The following is a 24996-nucleotide window of genomic DNA, read 5'->3' as shown; positions in this document are numbered from 1 at the left end:
GGTAACAGACCAGTCACAGACCTGTTTAAGTGATGAGCTGCACTACTTGTGGTTGTTTTTAGAGATGGTAACAGACCAGTCACAGACCTGTTTAAGTGATGAGCTGCACTACTTGTGGTTGTTTTTAGAGCTGGTAACAGACCAGTCACATACCTGTTTAAGTGATGAGCTGCACTACTTGTGGTTGTTTTTAGAGCTGGTAACAGACCAGTAACAGACCTGTTTAAGTGATGAGCTGCACTACTTGTGGTTGTGTTTAGAGCTGGTAACAGACCAGTCACAGACCTGTTTAAGTGATGAGCTGCACTACTTGTGGTTGTGTTTAGAGATGGTAACAGACCAGTAACAGACCTGTTTTAGTGATGAGCTGCACTACTTGTGGTTCTTTTTAGAGATGGTAACATACATTTTTATACACGTGCTACAATGTTATGGCCTGTGATACAAAACTATCCGCCTCTGTAGCAGCAGCAGTGCTATGTGCAAAAAAAGTGAACTTACAGCCCTGTGTCTAACAATGTCACCAAGGCCTGGAGAAATTGTCTGCATACTGGTACCAGCCAAGGTTCTGCACTGGTAGCAATTCTAATGCCAAAACACAAAAGTCACTCGTAAACTCACACAAGCCATACTCATAAAAGCTGTCATGTTGGACATTAATGAGTCACATTAAAAGTAACCTACATTTTGCTCTTCCACCGCCCCCCCCTCCTCCTCCTCCTCCTCCTCCCATCTGCTTTGAAAAATAGAGAATGCCGATCAAGAAGAAGAGAATGTGTAAATACTTTTAGCAGACACGCACGCAGGCATCACATGCACAGCACACGCTGCGTGAGGCCGCCTGGAGATTTGAATGAGTCCAGCAGACTGGAGAGGAAAGAAAACACAGCCTTGGCTACAGTGGGATGTCGTTGGGCAATGCGTTAGAATGACTTCTTGATTTAGAGTCCCTGCTCACCTATTAATCTACACCAATTTGCATAGGTAACTCAAAACCAGTTGCAGATATGTGCCTGGTCTTGGCTGCAAGATCATTCCCTTCCTTTGTAAACATCCCCCCTATCATGAGCTGTGGACTCTGGGTCCTCAAATCAGCATGGAAATGTAGTGGTGTAGATCTTTTCTCCATCATATAATCATGCAAGTTCATAACTGCAGGTCAGTGGTTTGAGGAAGAATGGGGTCAAATGGGGGCGTCTGGGTAGAGTAGAGGTAAAAGCACTCGCCTATCACTGCGTAGACCGCAGGTTCAATTCCCGGCAGCAGCACTTCCAGTTTGGTCAGACGTTCCTACAGACACAATTGGCCGTGTCTGCGGGTGGCAACCCGGTGGGGTATGAGTCCTGGTCGCTGCACCAGTGCCTCCTCTGGTCGGTCGGAGTGCCTGCCTGGGGAGGGGAACTGGCGGGACCAGCATGATCCTCCCACGCGCTACGTCCTGCCGGTGTAACGCCTCGCTGTCAGGTGAAACGCGACTGGTGACTGCACATGTATCAGAGGAAGCATGTGCAAGTCCACAACTCTGCCCAGATCGGCAGAGGGGGTGGAGCAATGACTGGGACAGAAGGGGGAATTGGCCAAGTACAATTGGGGAGAAAATGTGAATATACAGTATCTATTTTTCATAAAAACAGAATTAAAACGAGGGAATATAGTGGAAAGCATATGTACACCCAAACGTCCAGTCAGTCCTACATGGGAATGCCCTGTCCTGTTTAAACATGCAGTCAGTCCTACATGGGAATGCCCTGTCCTGTTTAAACATGCAGTCAGTCCTACATGGGAATGCCCTGTCCTGTTTAAACATGCAGTCAGTCCTACATGGGAATGCCCTGTCCTGTTTAAACATGCAGTCAGTCCTACATGGGAATGCCCTGTCCTGTTTAAACATGCAGTCAGTCCTACATGGGAATGCCCTGTCCTGTTTAAACATGCAGTCAGTCCTACATGGGAATGCCCTGTCCTGTTTAAACATGTAGTCAGTCCTACATGGGAATGCCCTGTCCTGTTTAAACATGCAGTCAGTCCTACATGGGAATGCCCTGTCCTGTTTAAACATGCAGTCAGTCCTACATGGGAATGCCCTGTCCTGCTTAAACATGCAGTCAGTCCTACATGGGAATGCCCTGTCCTGTTTAAACATGCAGTCAGTCCTACATGGGAATGCCCTGTCCTGTTTAAACATGCAGTCAGTCCTACATGGGAATGCCCTGTCCTGTTTAAACATGTAGTCAGTCCTACATGGGAATGCCCTGTCCTGTTTAAACATGTAGTCAGTCCTACATGGGAATGCCCTGTCCTGTTTAAACATGCAGTCAGTCCTACATGGGAATGCCCTGTCCTGTTTAAACATGCAGTCAGTCCTACATGGGAATGCCCTGTCCTGTTTAAACATGCAGTCAGTCCTACATGGGAATGCCCTAGCTGTCCTGTTTTATGGGAGGGATGTTTGCCCATATTGTTCACAGAGCACAGCTGGCAGACACATTACAGCAGGCTCCTTTTTCCACTGGATTTCCTACTCTACATGTGCAGATTCTGAACCGAAGATTCAGGGAAGTTTTAGCCTGACAAAAGTCCTTCAAACATCTTGTAGGGGGAGATGATGACCTGATAAGACGGACATTTTCCTCTCCAATTCTATACCGCAGGGTGAGAGTAAAGGAAAACTGTGTGTAGAGTCAAAGCCTCACAGTTGGCTCACCTGATAGAGCGCGTACCACACAGGCTCAGGCACTGTCCTATCCAATAAAGGCAAAAATGCCCCAAAAATTAATCAAAAAAGAAATTAAAAGTTAATGAGGAATGATACTGTAAGTAGTTAATTCAATTGTATTGATTGATATACTTTATTGATCACGGAGGGGAAATTCATAGTATCATCGGTACAGAACATGCAGTTACACCAAAAACAAACAAACAGGAAATAGAATACTAAAACACATACAATACAGCCACCATCACACAACGGTACAGTATAAAAACAAAGATCACGTACAGTACAATTTCATCAATTAGACCCCTCCATCCCCCCTGGAATACAGTGGGGATGGAGGACCTCCTAAAATGCTCAGTACTGCACCTTGGCAGTACAAAGCGACCACTAAAAGTGCTCCTCAGGCTTTAAAACACCCGTGCAGAGGGTGACCCTCGTATCTCAGTATGGTGCATCGTAATTTCTTTGTACGTTGCTCTGTGACCATCTCCAAAGAGTCATATTCAGCCTGTTCCTGTCTTCAGCGGTGATGCTGCCCCCCCCCCAGCTGCATCAAATAAAACACTTCAGAATCAGAATCAGAATCACTTTTATTGCCACAGTATGCAAGTTACATACGAGGAATTTGTCTTAGTGTCTGTATGCAGCGTAGCGGTCACATCAATATACAGAGATAAGAAGTAGGAAGATAACTAAAGACAATCGCAAAGTTGCAAGTGCAATCAAATCGAATCAAATCGAGTAAATATATACAATATTATACCTTGCTTAAAATGCTATATTTAGTATTTATATAATATAGTAGTTTATATATATAGTTTATATAATATAATAGTATTTATATAGTGCCAAATCATAACAAGGGTTATCTCGAGATACCTTTCCCGCACCGTTCTCTCTAGTCTGCTTTGACGGCAGCTTGTCGGCGGCTTTTCCAGCAGATTATGTTGAATCAGCGTTGGGTCGTTGGTGAGAGAAATCACTCTGATTGGCTGGTCAGCTGGTACAGAAATCACTCTGATTGGCTGGTCAGCTGGTACAGAAATCACTCTGATTGGCTGGTCAGGGGTAGCAAAGCAGGAGAGAGGGCACACAAAACGCTTAACTAACTGAACTGAACTGAACTGAACTGCCTCCCGGACTGAGACTGGAAGATGGTTCCTAAGAAGAGGAGCCTGGTAGCTGAAGGCTCTCTATCCCATTCTACATGTAGACATGCTGTAGTAAGTACTGTGAGGATTAGCCCAGCTGGATACCCGGCTTTATAAACCCGTTTGGATTCTGCTATGTTGACGTGGAGACAATGCTCCCTCAGTGCCCTGCCCATGTGTTTGGCATCGGACGTGACAATAAACCTTCTTGAGTCCAGTGGTGAGAAGCAGATGCAGCTTGCTGGAGTCTGCCAGCCTGCTGTGTGTATACCACAAACATCTCATGCTCCACCACCAGAGAACCAGAGTATGATCTGCTGAAAGAACAAGGCCATGAATCAGCTTCACTGGGACCTTGTAAATCCATCGGTTTGCTCACCCTAGCCTGTTAAGTACATATTAGACATGTCCCCTCATCTCAAAGGTTATAGAGATTTATGACAATGGTGTGGTTTTCTCTTCACGTCGAGGCACACCCAGATTTCTACGTTGAGCTCCCTAATGTCAACCCCCTATCTCATCCCCAGTGGAAAGATTTACTGTCGCCATCTCAAACAGATACACTTTTCAACTCAAATGCTGCTGACTGAACATCTGTTTTGGGGGAACATAATAAACATGGTAATCACCACATTGTTTGTGATCTTGTAGCAACACAGGGAAACAGGAAATCACTCATACCCCTCAAAATGTGTTTTCCATCACGGTCATTGTCTATGTTTGCTCATTCATTTGCTCGCTCGCTCAGTCACCTCAATGTCTCCTTTGTTGCCCTTTCCAGACGACGCCAACCTGGTGAGCGAGAGCACAGAGACCGTGGACGTGAGTCCCTCCATCACCACCAACTTCATCGGTCAGAAGACGGACGAGCCGATGGCGGACATGTGTGAGCGCTCCTGCGAGGAGCTGGGCACCATGTTCCAGGAGCTCAACGGCCTGCGGGTCGTCGTCAGTAACCTTATCGATGGCCTGCAGAAAGTGGTAAGTAGCACGTCATAAATGTCTTAAAGGTCCCATTCCGTGCAAAAGCTGTTTTTACTTGTAAATGCATATATACTGCTGTCAGCCCTCCCTGTAATGAGTGGTCACAAGCTCAGAACTGCCACAGTTGGATTTGTCCCTATCCAGCTTCCCCCTGCAGTCTCCTCCAAGCCACACCCCCAAACGCTTCGTTTGCCCAGAGGGGAATTGGGACGTCACGAGCTTCCTCACGCATACTGCGCGGGTCTCTCTCACACAAGCTACCTGCACCATTTTGTCTATAGCCACTAAATTAACACTTCTAGCTGGAGCGACGCCAACTGTACGTGATCCAGCAACTGCGGAGGTGCATTCGGTAAGTCTAGGCATTTTGAGATGTCCTCTTTAGCGTAGCAACGTTAAGTTAACGATAGCGTTAGTTGTAGACACAACCTAGCGTGCTGGTCCACAGACGCTAATCTGATTGGCCGCTGGGAGCCTGGGGCAGGCTCTCCCTCAGCGGCCAATGGGAACTATTAGTTCTGAATATATTATAGAAACAGACCGTTCTTGGGACGAGGAAGGGACAATTCCGTCACGACAAACGGGGTTGCTATATTTTCGACAAATTAATCCTGAATCATGTTTTATGGACCAGAGACACACGTTTTTAAGAGGTTACAGCTGCACGAATTGGGACCTTTAACCTCTTTCTCTGATTCTCTCATACATGAATTAAGTCAAGTTTATTTCTATAGCCCTAATTCAGATCAGATATCAGATCAAATAAACTTTATTGTCCCCGAGGGGAAATTTGTCTTGGGCTACAAAGTGCATTACAGCATGTCAATCGGCAGTTACATATACCAACAAAAGAAAGAAAAAGCAACAACAACATGACAGCAAGACAACAGTAGCATTTGAACAAGACATTGCACAGAACCCGGGTTGAACAGGCGGTGCCTGTTTAGGCAAGAAAAATTGCACCGTCCATATTACACTGACCCTTATTGCACTATCATGTGAAAATAAGATGATAAAATAATAAGATAAATAAAAGCATATAACCATAAAAAACATAAAATCATAAAATCATAGAAGCATAAAACCATGGCGAGATGAAAACAAGGAGAAACCACAAGAAGGACTAAAAGAAAAGAACAAGCGCGCTTACCTACTGCCAGGCAAGTCTCACAGAAAATTGCTAGATCTAATTAAAGACAATCAATAAACCACTTATATAAAACAAGCATGTCAGGAGAGGGAGAAGAAAGAAAGAAAGAAGGGTTAACCCTAACCCAAGGCAAACAATCTAACTCTTCTACAGCCTAACCTACTGTACCAGCAGCCCTCCACCTTGACCCTTGACCCTTGACCCTAACAACGTATATAAAAGAAAGAACACAACAAGGCAAACTTTTCACGTCAACGACCCCTAAATTGACACAAGGGTTGAATTAGAGCGAAAATAAATGATTCCCCTTTTGCTGGGGACCACCTGGAACCCACTCAAGGGCCCCTGGGGTTCCCCAGACCACAGTTTGAGAACCACTGATGCTCTTTACAACCTAACCTACTGGCATCCCTCAGCCTTGACCCTGACTGCCGTGATCTGGCACAGGTTACAGCAGTCAGGGTAAGGTAATGTTACTTGTGTTTGCTTTAGACAAGCTACTATTTGTGTGTTACAGTGCAATTCAAATGAATATCTTTGAAGAAGTAAAATATACTAGAAAAATATACTGGTTTGCGTTCTTGAGAAATATGATACATGTAGAATCCTCAGTGCAGCAGCAGTGGCTAAGAAGCCTGAATGGGGTTACCAGGTAACCTACATTGGTTTCAAAGCAAACAGTCAGTAGCCGTTTATACAGGCGATGTCTGAACCCGTTTAACTCATGCTGGATCTGTGGCAGCGTGAGGCAGACAGCTTTTATGACATGCTACATGTGAAGGTAGGAAGTGCTCCCCTGGCTGCGATCGGTTCCAGTATTCTGTCTGGCTGTGTTTAAACAGCCATGCTTCCTCTGGGATCCTCCTAGCAGTAAGACAGTCTGGGCAGGAACCTTCCTCTGAGAGCCTCCCAGTAGTAAGACAGTCTGGGCAGGAACCTTCCTCTGAGAGCCTCCCAGTAGTAAGACAGTCTGGGCAGGAACCTTCCTCTGGGAGCCTCCCAGCTGTAAGACAGTCTGGGCAGGAACCTTCCTCTGGGAGCCTCCCAGCTGTAAGACAGTCTGGGCAGGAACCTTCCTCTGGGAGCCTCCCAGCAGTAAGACAGTCTGGGCAAGAATCTTCCTCTGGGAGTCTCCCAGCTGTAAGACAGTCTGGGCAAGAACCTTCCTCTGCGAGCCTCCCAGTAGTAAGACAGACTGGGCAAGAACCTTCCTCTGGGAGCCGCCCAGTAGTAAGACAGACTGGGCAAGAACCTTCCTCTGAGAGCCTCCCAGCAGTAAGTTAGTCTGGGCAGGAACCTTCCTCTGGGAGCCTCCCAGCTGTAAGACAGTCTGGGCAGGAACCTTCCTCTGGGAGCCTCCCAGCTGTAAGACAGTCTGGGCAAGAACCTTCCTCTGAGAGCCTCCCAGCAGTAAGTTAGTCTGGGCAGGAACCTTCCTCTGGGAGCCTCCCAGCTGTAAGACAGTCTGGGCAGGAACCTTCCTCTGGGAGCCTCCCAGCTGTAAGACAGTCTGGGCAGGAACCTTCCTCTGGGAGCCTCCCAGCTGTAAGACAGTCTGGGCAGGAACCTTCCTCTGGGAGCCTCCCAGCTGTAAGACAGTCTGGGCAGGAACCTTCCTCTGGGAGCCTCCCAGCTGTAAGACAGTCTGGGCAAGAACCTTCCTCTGAGAGCCTCCCAGCAGTAAGTTAGTCTGGGCAGGAACCTTCCTCTGGGAGCCTCCCAGCTGTAAGACAGTCTGGGCAGGAACCTTCCTCTGGGAGCCTCCCAGCTGTAAGACAGTCTGGGCAGGAACCTTCCTCTGGGAGCCTCCCAGCTGTAAGACAGTCTGGGCAGGAACCTTCCTCTGGGAGCCTCCCAGCTGTAAGACAGTCTGGGCAGGAACCTTCCTCTGGGAGCCTCCCAGCTGTAAGACAGTCTGGGCAGGAACCTTCCTCTGAGAGCCTCCCAGCTGTAAGACAGTCTGGGCAGGAACCTTCCTCTGGGAGCCTCCCAGCTGTAAGACAGTCTGGGCAGGAACCTTCCTCTGAGAGCCTCCCAGCTGTAAGACAGTCTGGGCAGGAACCTTCCTCTGGGAGCCTCCCAGCTGTAAGACAGTCTGGGCAGGAACCTTGGGAAAAAGCGCCTGGGATGAGAAGGGTCCCCAAGGCTCTTCCAGATCAAGTGGTGTCTCAGATTCTACCGCTGCCTGCCTCCTCCAACTGAAAGACGCATGCGCACACACACACACACACACACAAAAGCACACATGCGCGCGCACACACACACGCGCGCACACACACGCACGCGCGCACACACACACACACACACACACACACACACACACACACACACACACACACACCCACCACAAACGTATTTTCGTAGGCCAACCCAGAAGTCATGCCCTTCCTGGTCCCCTGGTCTCAAAGTCAAAGCGATTTCTGTTTGTTTTGGTTAAAGGTCTGAAATAAGGTCTGTGGTTAACAAAAAAATTTGAAACTGTAAACTTTGTGTTCAGCAAGATAACCTTCACAAATGAGGTTAACTTTTATGACTATAATAACTTTTATGACTTTTGAAGCATTTTCTGAAAAACGCATTTACGCTTCAAAAGTCATAAAGTGGTCCTAATTTGTGAGGATTGTCTTGCTGAACACGAACTTTGGTGTTTCATAAACCTTTGTTAACCACAGACGTTATTTCAGGTAAATCCCCATACAAAAACTATGAGGGAATTAACATTGCTTTAGAATACAACCCACTCCCCTGTAGTTACCCTGTACATACCCGATAGTTATGGAATAACTACAGTATAAGTTGTCCGAAATTGAAATGAAATTGAAATTATTATTTCTCATAGGTCATACGTACCCTGAAACAACAGTATAGGTACCCGGTAGTTACAAGAATAGGTATGATATACATTCTTTATAAGTCCCCCTTTATTACCCCCTTATTCCATCAATTCAGATTTTGTAAGTACAGATTTTGTCAGTTGCCCTGCTCTACTTACCCTGTAAGTTCAGATGTTGTTACCCTGTACTTACCCTGTAACTTCAGATGTTGTTACCCTGTACTTACCCTGTAACTTCAGATTTTGTTACCCTGTACTTACCCTGTAACTTCAGATTTTGTTACCCTGTACTTACCCTGTAAGTTCAGATTTTGTTACCCTGTATTTACCCTGTAAGTTCAGATGTTGTTACCCTGTACTTACCCTGTAACTTGGGGGCTGTATTCTAAAGCATTACCAATTATTTTGCTAGGGAACAGTTTGCAACCTTGCTGATGTCCTGTCAGTTATTGTGGTAACAAACACTGCAACAGGAAGTAAGCTGGGGGCAATTTAGACTGTTTATGTCGTCGAGTTGAAACCGTCTAGGAGTTCAGTTTTTGCCATTTTCAGTGATAAGCAATAGCCTCACGTGTGCCTTCCCCAAAGGATCCAGAGTGTTGGCAGCTGCAGCGCTCCTTCCTGATGGAATGCACCGTCTCTACCTTGATCATAAGTCTTTAGGTCTTCCTACTTTTTGACCGATTTCCTTTTTGACGGCACATCTCTCTGTTGCCGTATCTCCAGACAGAGGAGAACACGGCCATGAAGGAGGCCCTTGGGAGGATGAAGAACACTAAGGAGAAGAACATGTGCTGGCAAGATGGCCGTCTGTTTGAGGATAAGGAAGACTGGGTTGTAGACAGCTGCACCAAATGTACCTGCCAGGTAACGCCAAGCAATATGGACATTATGGTAAAGAATCCGTTCAGATATTTGTGACACTGATACAGTTGCTCTTTATTGATGATGGCAGGAGTCCAAGATTGTGTGTCACCAAATTACCTGCCCCCCAGTGGCCTGTGCCAGCCCCTCCTTTATCGACGGAGAGTGTTGCCCCGTGTGCTTACGTAAGTATTTAAAAGACGAGCCGATGAACACATGTGCGCGCACGCACACACACACACACACACACACACACACACACACACACACACACACACACACGCGCACACACACACACACACACACACACACACACACCTCAGTTTCATGCTGCACGGATGATGTTTTAAATTTATTGGTGCATTATGCAGAAAAAAAACAATATTCCATGCATATTAAGTTTTAATAATAAAGCACTGTTGTAGCCTGCCTTTGTGAGGCAACCACGTATTTATTGGTGGAAATTAACCACAGCCAAAATGGCTACTGTGAGCTTCTAAGATGATGTCATGAAAAACAGTCTGAAATAAAAGAGGCATATACCCACCGTGCGCTGTGCGGTCGTTCCAGTGTCTTTGTATTTGAACAATGAGGGCATATGTAGGGTGTTTCGAATGCACAATAAGCCACCACATGTCCTGTGTGTCCCCCCCCCCCCCCCCCCCAGCTAAAGACAGTGAGGATGGCTGGTCCCCGTGGTCCGAGTGGACCGAGTGCACCGTCACCTGCGGGACAGGTACGCAGCAGAGGGGCAGGTCATGTGACGTCACCAGTAACCCCTGCACCGGACCCTCCATCCAGACACGCAAGTGCAGCCTGGGAAAATGTGACAGCCGGGGTGAGCCACTCTTAATTTCAATAGATAACACACACCCAGACTGTCACCACTGTGATACATCAATAACACACACCCAGACTGTCACCACTGTGATACATCAATAACACACACCCAGACTGTCACCACTGTGATACATCAATAACACACCCAGACTGTCACCACTGTGATACATCAATAACACACACCCAGACTGTCACCACTGTGATACATCAATAACACACATCCAGACTGTCACCACTGTGATCCATCAATATCAAAGAGCATGTACTGTATATGTCATTACCACAGCTGCATAATGATGGTGATATAAGCAGAGATGAAGAGAAGTATTTGTACTTAAGTAGAATTTTCAGGTATCTGTACTTTACTACTAGTATTTTTTTTTTCTGCCAACTTTTTACTTTTACTCACTACTACGTTTTAAAGCAGCTACGAGCAAGATTTTCGATTGTTATTAAACAGTCCAAATTTAATATCAACGCATCACATCTTACCTCTAATAGTAGACGAGACCAACGCAGAGTAGTCTCGCTTGAACCCCGAGTGAATCGGCCAGTGTTAGTCTGTCTGTGGCCAGGGCAGATCAGGAAGTGAAATGAAACGGTTTGCAGCAGCCACTTCGGCCATAACCACAAAATAACTTCCAAAAAACCTGTTAGAATATAACGAGAGATGTTCGCGAGAGTAGCGAGCCCCTGCATGGCGTGTTCCTTGTTTATGGTCTGTTGCTAGGCAGAGCGAAACGGCGGAAGGCAGGGAGCTGCCGTGAACCGTTTCGTTTCACTTCCGGGTTTATCCGGCCCGCCGGTAGACAGATAGAGAGAGAGAGCCCCCTGGTGACGTGAGGTTAGACAGACACAGACTCTATAATCATCAACAGAGCAATCTCCGATTCACACGGCTTTGGTCTCAGCTACTATTATAGGTAAGATGTGATGCATCAATATTGTAATTATACTGTTTAATAATAATCGAAAATCTTGCTCGTAGCTGCTTTAACACAAATGTAAGGTAAGCAGCCATTACTTTTTTTTTTACGTGTACATGTAGACAAGTTGAATCAGTACTTCTACTTTTACCAGTCTTTTTTTTTACACAAGTAAGTGTACTACTTAGGTAAAGAATGTGTGTACTTTAACCATCTCTGGATATAAGGCTGTTACGTAAGTAAGTACTGTTAGGCTGACTATGGGATGGAGGGGAATGTTGAAACAGTTGTGTGGGGGTGGACTTCAATGAAACATTCTGTCTTAAAGTGCCTCAGAATGAGTTCTCTCCCTCGTAAATCTGCTGAAAATGATCCATCTGAGAGAGGCTGGATTGGAGGCGGGTTGGACTGTATGGTTGGGTTGAGCAGGGCGGACCCAGTCCAAGTTAATTAGCAATAAATCATTGGCTGAAAGGGTGTTCCACTGTGCAATGACTCACTATTTGATGATTAGATTTATTCGAGGTGGTGTTTTTTTCTTCTTCTAGATTTCTACTCAATGCTGAGATTAATTAATTGGTGTTTGATGAATTGTTGGCTTAACGTCACGTGTGTTAGGCTGTGGGCAGAAACAGTTGAACCACTGGGGGATGGTTTACCCCATGATGACATCAATACTCGTAGCATCGTAGAACATCTTTGAAAATGGAACCATTCCTCTTCCAATATCACAGTGTTGACTCAGAGAGAACGTGGTGGTACAGTTGCAGAACATTACATGCCTTTTGTTTGAATGCAATTCTAGAGGAGAATACGTGACAGCTGTGTTTTGGTGATCTCCGGCTGACGTTCTAATCTACAGTATTGCAACACTACCTGGTACAGGTGTTTGTCTGCTACTTTAAAGTCAAAAGTGCTCCACCAAATACAAATCTGCTCAAAGATAGTAGGTCAACCACATTCTGTACAGTGAATAAAACCTGCTACATTCAAACCGGAGATATGGGTCACACCGTTTTAATAAGGTTAGATTGAAGCACTCTTTTGTGCACCAATCAATCCTAAAAGTAGCTTAATCCCATCCAAATGCACATTAAGGCATTTAATGTTGTCTTAATAATAATAATGATAATAATAACAATAATAATAATAATAATAATAATAAACTTGATTGATATACAGTACCACCTTTCATAACATAAAATGCAGCTCAAAATGCTTTACAGAAGAAATGATTAAAACAATAAGAAATAGTAAGATAATAGAAAAAGTACTGCAACGAAACAACTGGGATCATAGTTCAGTAAGAGCGATAAGAAGAAAAATAAATCAAATAAAAATAAATAAATAAAGACAACACAACAATATAAAATAATTCTTAAATAAGGGTAAATTAATTAAAAGCAAGGCCATAAAAATACTCTGTGATTGTAATGTCATGTTGAATGTATGTATCTTTGCGTCCTGTTTTTAATGTTTGTCTTTTTTGTGATGTTATAAATGGAGCAGCTGAGATGCAAGAAAAAGTTCAGACTTTTCTGACAGTAAAGTACTATCGTATCGTATGCTCAGTTCGGCAGGACGGACGCTGGAGCTTGTGGTCCCCGTGGTCGTCGTGCTCGGTGACCTGTGGAGAGGGCCAGATCACCAGGATACGCCACTGCAACGCCCCCGTGCCGCAGCTAGGGGGCAAAGACTGCGACGGTAGCGGCAGAGAGACGCAGCGCTGCGACGCCAAACCCTGTCCCAGTGAGTATACTGTACGGCAGCCCGGAGGGGACACTCAGAAGAAAAACCCATTACAGCAGTGTCCGTCTTCTTGAACAATCAGATTTCCTGGTGCCTCACGGCTCACCTGAGGCAACATTCCCCATGTGTTTTACACTGGCCTGCTTGTCTGGCTCGCAGGAAATGTTGACCCAAATCAGCTCAGTATGTTTTCCCTTGTAGTATTAGGTCCCAGGCTTCTGACTCTCTTTTAGGTTCAAGGCTTCTGACTCTCTTGTAGTATTAAGTTCCAGGCTTCTGACTCTCTTGTAGTATTAGGTTCCAGGCTTCTGACTCTCTTGTAGTATTAGGTTCCAGGCTTCTGACTCTCTTGTAGGTTCAAGGCTTCTGACTCTCTTGTAGTATTAAGTTCCAGGCTTCTGACTCTCTTGTAGTATTAAGTTCCAGGCTTCTGACTCTCTTGTAGGTTCCAGGCTTCTGACTCTCTTGTAGGTTCAAGGCTTCTGACTCTCTTGTAGTATTAAGTTCCAGGCTTCTGACTCTCTTGTAGGTTCCAGACTTCTGACTCTCTTGTAGGTTCCAGGCTTCTGACTCTCTTGTAGGTTCAAGGCTTCTGACTCTCTTGTAGTATTAGGTTCCAGGCTTCTGACTCTCTTGTAGGTTCAAGGCTTCTGACTCTCTTGTAGTATTAAGTTCCAGGCTTCTGACTCTCTTGTAGTATTAGGTTCCAGGCTTCTGACTCTCTTGTAGGTTCAAGGCTTCTGACTCTCTTGTAGTATTAAGTTCCAGGCTTCTGACTCTCTTGTAGTATTAAGTTCCAGGCTTCTGACTCTCTTGTAGGTTCCAGGCTTCTGACTCTCTTGTAGGTTCAAGGCTTCTGACTCTCTTGTAGTATTAAGTTCCAGGCTTCTGACTCTCTTGTAGGTTCCAGACTTCTGACTCTCTTGTAGGTTCCAGGCTTCTGACTCTCTTGTAGGTTCAAGGCTTCTGACTCTCTTGTAGTATTAGGTTCCAGGCTTCTGACTCTCTTGTAGGTTCCAGGCTTCTGACTCTCTTGTAGGTTCAAGGCTTCTGACTCTCTTGTAGTATTAGGTTCCAGGCTTCTGACTCTCTTGTAGGTTCAAGGCTTCTGACTCTCTTGTAGTATTAAGTTCCAGGCTTCTGACTCTCTTGTAGTATTAAGTACCAGGCTTCTGACTCTCTTGTAGGTTCAAGGCTTCTTCTGACTCTCTTGTAGTATTAAGTTCCAGGCTTCTGACTCTGTTGTAGTATTAAGTTCCAGGCTTCTGACTCTCTTGTACTGTAGTATTAAGTTCCAGGCTTCTGACTCTCTTGTAGTATTAAGTTCCAGGCTTCTGACTCTCTTGTAGTATTAAGTTCCAGGCTTCTGACTCTCTTGTAGTATTAAGTTCCAGGCTTCTGACTCTCTTGTAGGTTCCAGGCTTCTGACTCTCTTGTACTGTAGTATTAAGTTCCAGGCTTCCTACTCTCTTGTAGGTTCCAGGCTCTCTTGTACTGTAGTATTAAGTTCCAGGCTTCCTACTCTCTTGTAGGTTCCAGGCTTCTGACTCTCTTGTACTGTAGTATTAAGTTCCAGGCTTCTGACTCTCTTGTAGTATTACGTTCCAGGCTTCTGACTCTCTTGTAGTATTAAGTTCCAGGCTTCTGACTCTCTTGTATGTTCCAGGCTTCTGACTCTCTTGTAGTATTAAGTTCCAGGCTTCTGAGTCTCTTGTAGTATTAAGTTCCAGGCTTCTGACTCTCTTGTAGTATTAAGTTCAAGGCTTCTGACTCTCTTGTAGTATTAAGTTCCAGGCTTCCTACTCTCTTGTAGTATTACGTTCCAGGCTTCTGACTCTCTTGTAGGTTCCAGGCTTCTGACTCTCTTGTACTGTAGTATTAAGTTCCAGGCTTCTGACTCTCTTGTAGTATTAAGTTCCAGGCTTCTGACTCTCTTGTAGGTTCCAGGCTTCTGACTCTCTTGTAGTATTAGGTTCCAGGCTTTCGACTCTCTTGTAGTATTAAGTTCCAGGCTTCTGACTCTCTTGTAGTATTATGTTCGAGCCTTCTGACTCTCTTGTAGTATTATGTTCGAGCCTTCTGACTCTCTTGTAGTATTAAGTACCAGGCTCCTGACTCTCTTGTAGGTTCCAGTCTACTGACTCTCTTGTAGTATTAAGTACCAGGCTTCTGACTCTCTTGTAGGTTCCAGGCTTCTGACTGTCTTGTTGAAATTATTTTTATTAGGATGACCCCTTGAGATGAACCATCTCGTTTTCAAGGGGGCCCCTATACACGAATACAATACAGTGAACACCATTAGACAAACTTGTTGTCTTGTAGTATTAAGTACCAGGCTTCTGACTCTCTTGTAGTATTAAGTTCCAGGCTTCCTACTCTCTTGTAGTATTACGTTCCAGGCTTCTGACTCTCTTGTAGGTTCCAGGCTTCTGACTCTCTTGTAGTATTAAGTTCCAGGCTTCTGACTCTCTTGTAGTATTACGTTCCAGGCTTCTGACTCTCTTGTAGGTTCCAGGCTTCTGCCTCTCTTGTAGTATTAGGTTCCAGGCTTTCGACTCTCTTGTAGTATTAAGTTCCAGGCTTCTGACTCTCTTGTAGTATTATGTTCGAGCCTTCTGACTCTCTTGTAGTATTATGTATGTTCGAGCCTTCTGACTCTCTTGTAGTATTAAGTACCAGGCTCCTGACTCTCTTGTATGTTCCAGTCTACTGACTCTCTTGTAGTATTAAGTACCAGGCTTCTGACTCTCTTGTAGGTTCCAGGCTTCTGACTGTCTTGTTGAAATTATTTTTATTAGGATGACCCCTTGAGATGAACCATCTCATTTTCAAGGGGGGCCCTATACACGAATACAATACAGTGAACACAATTAGACAAACTTGTTGTCTTGTAGTATTAAGTACCAGGCTTCTGACTCTCTTGTAGGTTCCAGGCTTCTGACTCTCTTGTAGTATTAAGTACCAGTCTTCTGACTCTCTTGTAGTATTAAGTACCAGGCTTCTGACTCTCTTGTAGGTTCCAGTCTTCTGACTCTCTTGTAGTATTAAGTACCAGTCTTTTGACTCTCTTGTAGTATTAAGTACCAGGCTTCTGACTCTCTTGTAGGTTCTAGTCTTCTGACTCTCTTGTAGTATTAAGTACCAGGCTTCTGACTCTCTTGTAGGTTCCAGGCTTCTGTAAGTTCCAGGCTTCTGACTCTCTTGTAGGTTCCAGTCTTCTGACTCTCTTGTAGTATTAAGTTCCAGTCTTCTGACTCTCTTGGAGTATTAGGTTCCAGGCTCTCTGGCTGCTTCACAAGTGGGACCTTGAGCGGTCACATCCTGTGGTTTAGATACAAACATCTGGGATATCGATGGAACAGAACGCACGATGTTAACAATGTACGAACCTATTGGAATTCAGATCTAATAAACTAATATCCCCCTCCTTAATGTGCCTTTGCAGTTGACGGCGGTTGGGGTCCTTGGTCTCCGTGGGCAACGTGTTCAGCGAGCTGTGGAGGGGGCGTCAAAAGTCGAACTCGGGTGTGCAACAGCCCTCAACCGCAGTATGGTGGCAAGAAGTGTCACGGGGAGGCTAACGACAGTGACAGCTGTAGCAAAAACGACTGTCCTATTGGTGAGCACGCTTCACATCTACGTATTTACTTTCAATGTATTGCAGGTTTTGGCTGGATCGTTTGGCAACGTGCAGTCAATTCCAGCTGGTGGAAATTGACCCTTGAGGCCACAAGTGAAGATGAAAAACGATTGATATTTCCTGGCAACGTGTAAATCCATGTCGTTTTGTTTGACTCATTAACGGTGTCTAAACTCCGTGCAGATGGCTGTCTGTCGAACCCGTGCTTTGGTGGAGTGGACTGCAACAGTTCTCCAGATGGATCCTGGGAATGTGGGCCATGCCCCGCTGGTTTCCGTGGAAATGGCACCCACTGTGAAGATATCAATGAAGTAAATTGACGGGGGGAAAAAACATTCCTGCTTTTCTCATGTGCATAAAGCAGACATTTTAATGAATACCTCGTTTATATTATTAGTCATTTACACGTGCGCGTGCTTTTCTTTCCACCCCAGTGTGACATGGTGTCTGATGTTTGCTACAAAGTGAACGCAGTGCAGCGCTGTGTCAACACCGATCCAGGTTTCCACTGTCTGCCCTGTCCAAAGCGCTACAAGGGCACCCAGCCGTTTGGTATGGGGGTCGAGGATGCCAAGAAGAACAAACAGGTGAGCTACCGTTACCCTCCATCAATGGCAGTATTGAGCGGTTGATCGGCGGCCGTTCAAACACAGTAGTTCTTAGACTGTTGAGAGAAACATATAGAAGGGAAATGAAGTGTGCTAAAGGAAAGCGTACGATGTGAGCCTGTAGCTGCGGGCATATTTGAGAAGGCCGTTAAAAATAAGTGTGGATTTTTGCATGTCAGATCCAAATTTATGAATCATGGAAGCTACAGCCCAAGTGATTTACTGACCTCATTTCTTGGAGCGTGAGTGTTGGCACAGTGCCAGAGGGGGAGGCCCTGGGCCACCATATGAATGTGACCCACCTTGACCTGGTATCACAGAGGGGCGGGAGAGGGAGGCCAGTTGGGCAACTCTTTAACAACAAACACATGTGGCATATCTCTCTTGCTATTTTCATAGTAAGATCAGAGGCAAGACGGGTTCTCGTTATTTTTTACTGTCGGTAGGTATGTTGAATCGATCAGTGCTATCTTGTGTGTGTGTTTCAATACAGTGAGGCAAATAGACGCTTTTTAAACTTTTACCCAGTAGACCTGTCAAACAACTCAATGTTTCCACTCCTGTCACAACTACTCAATGTTAAGCGTATCACTTGTTAATACGAGGTCAGGGTATTAAACATACAGCTCATTACCATTGCTCAATCATGGAGTCGTTGGAAAGTGGAATTGCGGGTCGTCTGGGTAGTGAGGAGGTGAAAGCACTCTCTTACCACTGCGGAGACCCGTGTTCAAGTCCCGGCAGCGGCACCTCCGGCTTGGTCAGATGTTCCTACAGACACAATTAGCCGTGGCTGTGGGTGGGAGGCCGGTGGGCATGAGCTCTGGTCCTTGCACTCAGTGGGCAAGCCCACCCCCTTTCCCAGGAAGGCGCGGAAGTCTTTGTTTAAGCTGTAATTCCTCAAATAGCCACTTGGGCTCAGGGGCAGTAGGCAGATCTCTCCATGTTAAAATGCCCGTCTTTGTAACAGGATTAAACATCTTTCCAGTTAGGGGCGAAACAAGGTTTTGGGGTCTATAGAGCTAATTTCACATTTTCATAACAACTGTAGGGGGTACATTGTTATATAACTCGCCCGTTTGGAGTAAAATAGATGATAGAAAAGGGGGTGATTGACAGATCGCCTGTCCAGTGATCACGCAGCTTGCCGATCACAGACCAATAGCAGGCGGAGCTGCGGCTCTGGGAAACTCCCATCTCATGTGAGGTGCGGAAGGACTCAACCCATTCCCTCCCAATCTGCTGGCGAAAAATCAAGATGGTGACGGCCACGTCCATATTATTTATGTCTATGGCTGCACTAGTGCCTCCTCTGGTTGGTCAGGGCACCTGTTCGGGTGGGGGGGGGGGGGGGGGGGGACACTCCTACACGCTACATCCTGCCGGCGAAACACCTCGCTGTCAGATGAAAAGAGAAGTGGCTGGCGACTGCACATGTATCAGAGGAAGCATGTGTTAGTGTACAGCTCTCCCCAGAGTGATAGAGGGGGTGGAGCAATGGCCGGGACAGGAGGGGGAATTGGCCAAGTACAATTGGGGAGGGGCGTCCGGGTAGTGTAGCGGTAGATTCCCTGCCTACCAACACGAGGGTCGCAGGTTCGCACCCCCGTGTGACCTCCGGCTTGGTTGGGCGTCCAATCCATACAGACACGATTGGCTGTGTCTGCAGGTGGGCACTAACACCTCCTCTGGTCGGTCGGTCGGGGGCGCCTGCTCAGGGCGGAAGGGAACTGGTGGGAATAGTGTGATCGTCCCACGTGCCACGTCCTGCCGGTGAAGCTCCCCGCTGTCAGGTGAAAAGAAACGGCTGGCAACTGCGCATGTCTCAGAGGAAGCATGGTGGTGGTCTACGGCAGAGGGTGGAGCAGCGACCGGGGCAGCAGGGGGAAATTGGCCAAGTACAATTGGGGAGAAAATGGGATAAAAATCTGAAAAAAGGAGGGGAAGGAAAGTGGAATCGTTTGCCATGCTACTCTGACCAGCACTTGCATAACATCCCTTGTGGACCACTTTGCCACTCTCTGGCCTGTGCAGCTGCTTGGCTTTGGTTCGACGCCCCAGTTTTACAAATTGATTTGGGAAAAGGGAATTGTCTCATAGCTGCCACTAATGGCTCCATTTCACAGTTTCCATCAAAGGCCTCTTCATGCTGTCACTTTGTTCTCCATGAGCTCATGGAGTGGCATCCAAACTGGAGTGAAGTTCATCCTTTCTTAATGTGTGGCAGCTGTGAAGACCCTATGCTACAATACCAAGGGCAATGGAGGGTCATGGTAGCGGGGTGTATGATGCATTAAGCCACCTCACACTTACACCAATACCAAAGGTACTTACAGTATATTTCCATTATACTCCATGCCAAGTAAAGGCCCTTTTTGTCGTTTTTTTTTCATGCGATTAATTCGTACGTCAATACTATTTTTTGCGCCTATTATCAGTCAATGCAACCGTGCATAACAACGTATTCTGGATTTTAGGGTGAGCTGTTAAGACTTACAGTACTGTGAAGAGATATGATTTTACTGTTAAGCCTATATGCTCAGCTTAATTCCACCTGCCCTCCTTTGTCCAGGTGTGCGAGCCAGAGAACCCATGCAAGGACAAGACCCATAACTGTCACAAGTCGGCTGAATGTATCTACCTCAGTCACTTCAGTGAGCCCATGTACAAGTGTGAGTGTCGGACTGGTTATGCTGGAGACGGCTTCATCTGTGGAGAAGACTCCGACTTGGATGGCTGGCCCAATCACAACCTTGTGTGTGGCGCCAACGCCACCTATCACTGCAAGAAGGTATCTTGTTTCACCCGAGCAGTAAAGTGCATGAACCTGTCTGCAGAAAGTATTTGATGTGGCCTACATTGAAAAAGCTACATGTAAAGCTGTTGAATCTCTCACAAATTATTTCAGGACAACTGCCCCAGCCTGCCTAACTCTGGACAAGAAGACTTTGACAAAGATGGTCAAGGAGATGCTTGTGACAAGGATGATGACAATGATGGAATCGTAGATGAGAGGGTATGAGAGTCTTTGTCACATTCACACATGTCATTGGTGATGTACTTCGTCTTACTGGATTCTCTAACAAACATCCGCTCTCCCCTCAGGACAACTGCCCCCTTCTGTACAATCCTCGCCAGTTTGACTTTGACAAGGACGAAGTTGGCGACCGCTGTGATAACTGCCCCTATGAGCACAACCCCGCTCAGACAGACACCGACAACAATGGAGAGGGGGATGTCTGTGCAGTGGACATTGATGGAGATGGTAAAAGAATCTGGTCAAATTAGAAACATTTGATTAATTATGCCTCCACACGGCAATAACCGTGGCCAGATGCATTATGTTTTCGGCTCGTTTAACACGATATCTCAGGAATGCCTCGATGGAATTGCTTCAGATTTGGCTCAAACATCCAGGTAAGACATGTGAATGTCTAGGGGGATGTGGGTGGGAGAGGGGCGTGATTAGTAAGGGGCGGGGCTAGGTAAAATGGGCTGTTGCTAGGGATAGGAAGGTCGTAGAAAGTCAGGATTCGAGTGATGGGTAGGGGGAGTGGATAAGGGGCTGTGGGTGGTGGGAAGGACTGTGGTGAGGGAAGGGGGTGTGGCTAGGGGCTGTAGCTAGGGATAGGAAGGTCATAGAGAGTCGGAGTTCGAGGGGTGGGTAGGGGGAGTGGATAAGGGGATGTGGGTGGTTTTGGGGTAGGACCATTTTCCCGTGTTGAGGTACTCCCAAACATTGCCTAAAGTGCCATAAAGCTGAATGACCACACCACTGAGCTGTGGGCTTCAAGGTATTTGTGCTTGTATGAGTCTGGACAGACATGATGTAGATTGGTGACTTGTTGGCAGAGGCATACAACCCTCAGGCAGTATTTCTAGTTCTTGATATATATTGATGCTCATCGAATTCGTATTGGATTTGTATTTGACTGCTATAGAACAGCCATGATGAGTAATTCTGCAAATCTTACCCAGGAAAATAAATATTGAATTATAATAACATTATAATTAGAGATTAGGTCAGTTTATTTATTTTTTTGTTATGGTTTATTGGCAGTTTATTACAAATGTGATAAACTGTCACCCGTTTCTCAGACATTCTGAATGAGAGTGACAACTGCCCCTATGTGTACAACACCGACCAGAAGGACACCGACATGGATGGAGTAGGTGACCAGTGTGACAACTGTCCACTGCTGCACAACCCCGACCAGGTACCCTCACACCATGTATATCATGACATGCTCGAGAATCAATAGTGGGGACAGGAAAAGACCAATTGGAACATGGGTAGTGCCACATTATGGCAATCCATGGGTTGCAGTCACGTCATGTTTTTGTTGTGGCCGCCCCGACGAGGAGCAATTTGATGCCCTCTATTTGCTGCGCAATAGGAAATAGAGTGGGACCACTGGCGATTTTACATTGGTGCAGCGGATGCACGTGCACCCCCTGGTTGCAAAGCCTATAATCGCCTATGAGTGGGACACTAGTGTCAAAAACTAATTTAAAAAAAATCTCAAAAACTAGAGATCACATCACTTATGTTTTGACATTGTGAGTGAGAGCAGAAGTAGCTGAAGGGTTTGATGTACAGTAGAATATATGTAGTGTTGAACTGTCACCGTTTTAAAATGTGTGAATTTTGTGAAAAGGGCAGTCAACGTCAGCTAGTGTAAATGATGACACACACTCACACATTCACACACTCTAGGCCGGCTCCATAGGCTCCCATTATACAGGTTGAAAAAAGGATAACATTTAAACTGTGATTTCTCAAAAAGTACCAAAGCTATCAAAAAGATGGTAAGTGATAAATGACTAAAAGTGGCGACCCGTTTAAAGTTTGTAGTACAGGAGTTCGAGTTCAAAGAGGGCATAGTTTGAACAGACCATAGACTTACGACAGGTACTAAAAAGTTACGTGCTGCGTTCTGGCCTCAAGATGGCTGGCACAACAAAAACATTCCATGGCTGCAACCCATAAATAGAGTCTGTTATTTTTAACCATGATTGTTAACCACTGGATGTATCCAACAGACTGACTTAGACAATGACCTGGTTGGAGATCAGTGTGATAATAACCAGGACATCGATGAAGATGGGCATCAGAACAACTTGGACAACTGTCCCTACGTGGCAAACGCCAACCAAGCCGACCATGACAACGACGGCAAAGGAGACGCGTGTGACTATGACGACGATAACGACGGTGTGCCCGATGACAAAGACAACTGCAGACTAACACCCAACGAAGACCAGCTGGACTCTGATGGTGAGGATGGAACACTGAATATCCTTAAGCCAGCTTCCCACCCGCAGACACGGCCAATTCTGCCTGTATGAATGTCCGACCAAGCCGGAGGTAACACTTGAGCTCGAACCTGCGATCCTCGTGTTGGTAGGCAGGGAATCCTCAAGTTTAGATGTTGAAGAGCGCAACAAAAAAACTGTTTTAGGATCACTCAATACAACAAAACACTGTTTTAGGATCACTAAATACTTATAATTTGTTAGCAAACTAAGGCCATGTCCACATGGAGACGAGTTTAGGTTTATCCGCTAAAGTTTTTTCTTGTATAGACGTTTCGTCCAGACGGAACCAGCGTTCTGGGAGTATACGTTCTGGGAGTATACGCTAATTTTTGAAACCGGGTCCCAGAGTGAATAAATCTGAAGACGCCACCCTTGCATTTCCGTGTTTACAACCCATACGCATCTTTCCTGAACCGATGACGCCATACTGTAGCCCCACCTCTCTCCACCAGCAACAATTTAGGCTTACAGTGCACTAGCGTTAGTGCTACAGCAGCTACTGAGCCTGTTAGGGCTCTTGCAGCAAAATATAATGCTCCTCTATTACCACCGTCAGCAACAAGTGGACATGGAGAACAGCGTGTACAACCATAGATATATATAAAGGCCTTTATATATATCTATGTGTACAACATCCTCAGGGCTCCACAGCTGACTCTTCCCATCCACCCCTCCCCTCCCTTCATCGGATATTTCCCAGAAGGCTTAGCGGCGGCTAAGTTTTTACAATAACACAAACAAAATCAGGCTAAACGTGTTAGATAGAAATATTTATTTTTAATACAACATGCAATTCTGGAATATTTTAATATTGGACAAAATGAAATGAAATGAAATGTAAACCCTGAGTGTAACGGACATACTCGGGATGGTCTATTGCGAGGGATATATATCCCTCGCAAATACAACGTGAATAGTGAAGTGAGAGGTTTGACGACCACACGGCACGCGGCAGCGTTACAGCGCCACTTACCGGCCTGGCATATATACTACAGCGGTTTCAGTGGTATTCAGTGGTTTCATGTGGATACACACATTTCTTGAAACGATTCCGTGTTTATGGAAAACTTTTCTTAAACGAAAAAAAAAAAGATTGCTTCCGTCTCCGTGTGGACATGGCCTAAGCTTGTTCAAGGAAAACCGAGTTTGTTCACCAACTTTCAGGGTGATTTTCTACGAATGGAGTACGAACATTCAAATAAGCATATTTCTTCAACTATTGTCAGATTTCAATGTATGACACATCATTTGAAAGCTTACAATCTGCACTTTCATAATCTGTAAAAAAAAAAGAAAAATGACTTCATGTAATTTACGATGCAAACCTTAACCTAGTAAGTACTGTATATAAAGATAAAAAAAACTCACAAATTACAGTAGGCTATGCCCTGAGACAAATGCCTGCACATTCCATGCATCGGCATGTTGGTACTGTAATCTTTCCCCAAAGGTCTGTTGGTCTGGTAAGAGGAATGTTGAGGCCGTAGCTCCGTGTCAGCCTAGCGATTAACGGTAGTTTGATTTATAGCTTGTTTAATGGCCTCAGTATTCTAGATATTGACTATCTTGGATGGTGTCTTCTAAGAAAGCAGTGAGTTCGAGAGTCTCTCTCATGGCCTCCTGGCACTTTGCCCTTGCATTCGTCAGTCACATTTTGCTTGTCCATAGAGAGCCTTTCCGTGTAGCCGGCTTTCGGTTTAGGCATATGAACAAAGGGATTTCATTCACCATTCTTTTTTCCATAGACATTTCGTGAAATGCTTAGTAGTAATCGATTTACTTGGTCAAACCAAGCGATTTAGCTATATTTAGAATCAGGAGAGACCATATAACATTAAATTGGGGCCAAAAAAAAGAAAAGAAAGAAAAACAAGGCAGATTAAAACAATTCTTTTGTAGACTTTTCCCCCCGTCTCAGGGTGAAGTCTTTGATTCTAAATATCGCCGAATCGCTTGGTTTGACCAAGTAAAAATGTATTTTAATAAGCATTTTATGAAATGTCTATGGAAAAAATAATTGTGGATGAAATCCCTCAGTGTGTATGCCTAAACAGGAAAAGAGCGTGACTTTGGCTGTCTATTGCCATCGACCAGCTGCTTTCTCAGTTCACAATTAGCGGCGCTACAACAGGTGTGAAATCTGCTGGCTGTGGAAAAAGTGAAGGAGCAGGTCAGCCTGGGTGATGTCATGATGCATGACTTCAGTGTGGAGCCCA

At 45.5% G+C, this 24996-nt stretch overlaps 1 protein-coding gene across 2 annotated transcripts in view; it reads left to right on the top strand.

The window, feature by feature from the left end:
• LOC310795985 (thrombospondin-2-like) overlaps positions 1–24996 on the top strand; it is a gene marked incomplete at both ends in the record, with an annotated part of 40486 nt that overhangs the window by 5332 nt on the left and 10158 nt on the right. For both annotated transcript variants that reach the window (XM_083658128.1, XM_083658127.1), the window contains 13 exons: positions 4649–4848; positions 9561–9701; positions 9790–9883; positions 10366–10536; positions 13037–13213; positions 16659–16832; positions 17037–17164; positions 17288–17440; positions 20034–20252; positions 20370–20477; positions 20567–20726; positions 21560–21678; positions 22505–22739. In XM_083658128.1, the coding sequence (XP_083514254.1) occupies positions 4649–4848; positions 9561–9701; positions 9790–9883; positions 10366–10536; positions 13037–13213; positions 16659–16832; positions 17037–17164; positions 17288–17440; positions 20034–20252; positions 20370–20477; positions 20567–20726; positions 21560–21678; positions 22505–22739 (2079 nt within the window). The remainder of the gene's footprint in view (positions 1–4648; positions 4849–9560; positions 9702–9789; positions 9884–10365; positions 10537–13036; positions 13214–16658; positions 16833–17036; positions 17165–17287; positions 17441–20033; positions 20253–20369; positions 20478–20566; positions 20727–21559; positions 21679–22504; positions 22740–24996) is intronic.

This window comes from Poromitra crassiceps (assembly GCF_964638095.1).
Source record: "Poromitra crassiceps genome assembly, chromosome: 22".
Classification (NCBI taxonomy): Eukaryota; Metazoa; Chordata; class Actinopteri; order Beryciformes; family Melamphaidae; genus Poromitra; species Poromitra crassiceps.
This window is presented reverse-complemented; position numbering and strand designations above follow the sequence as displayed.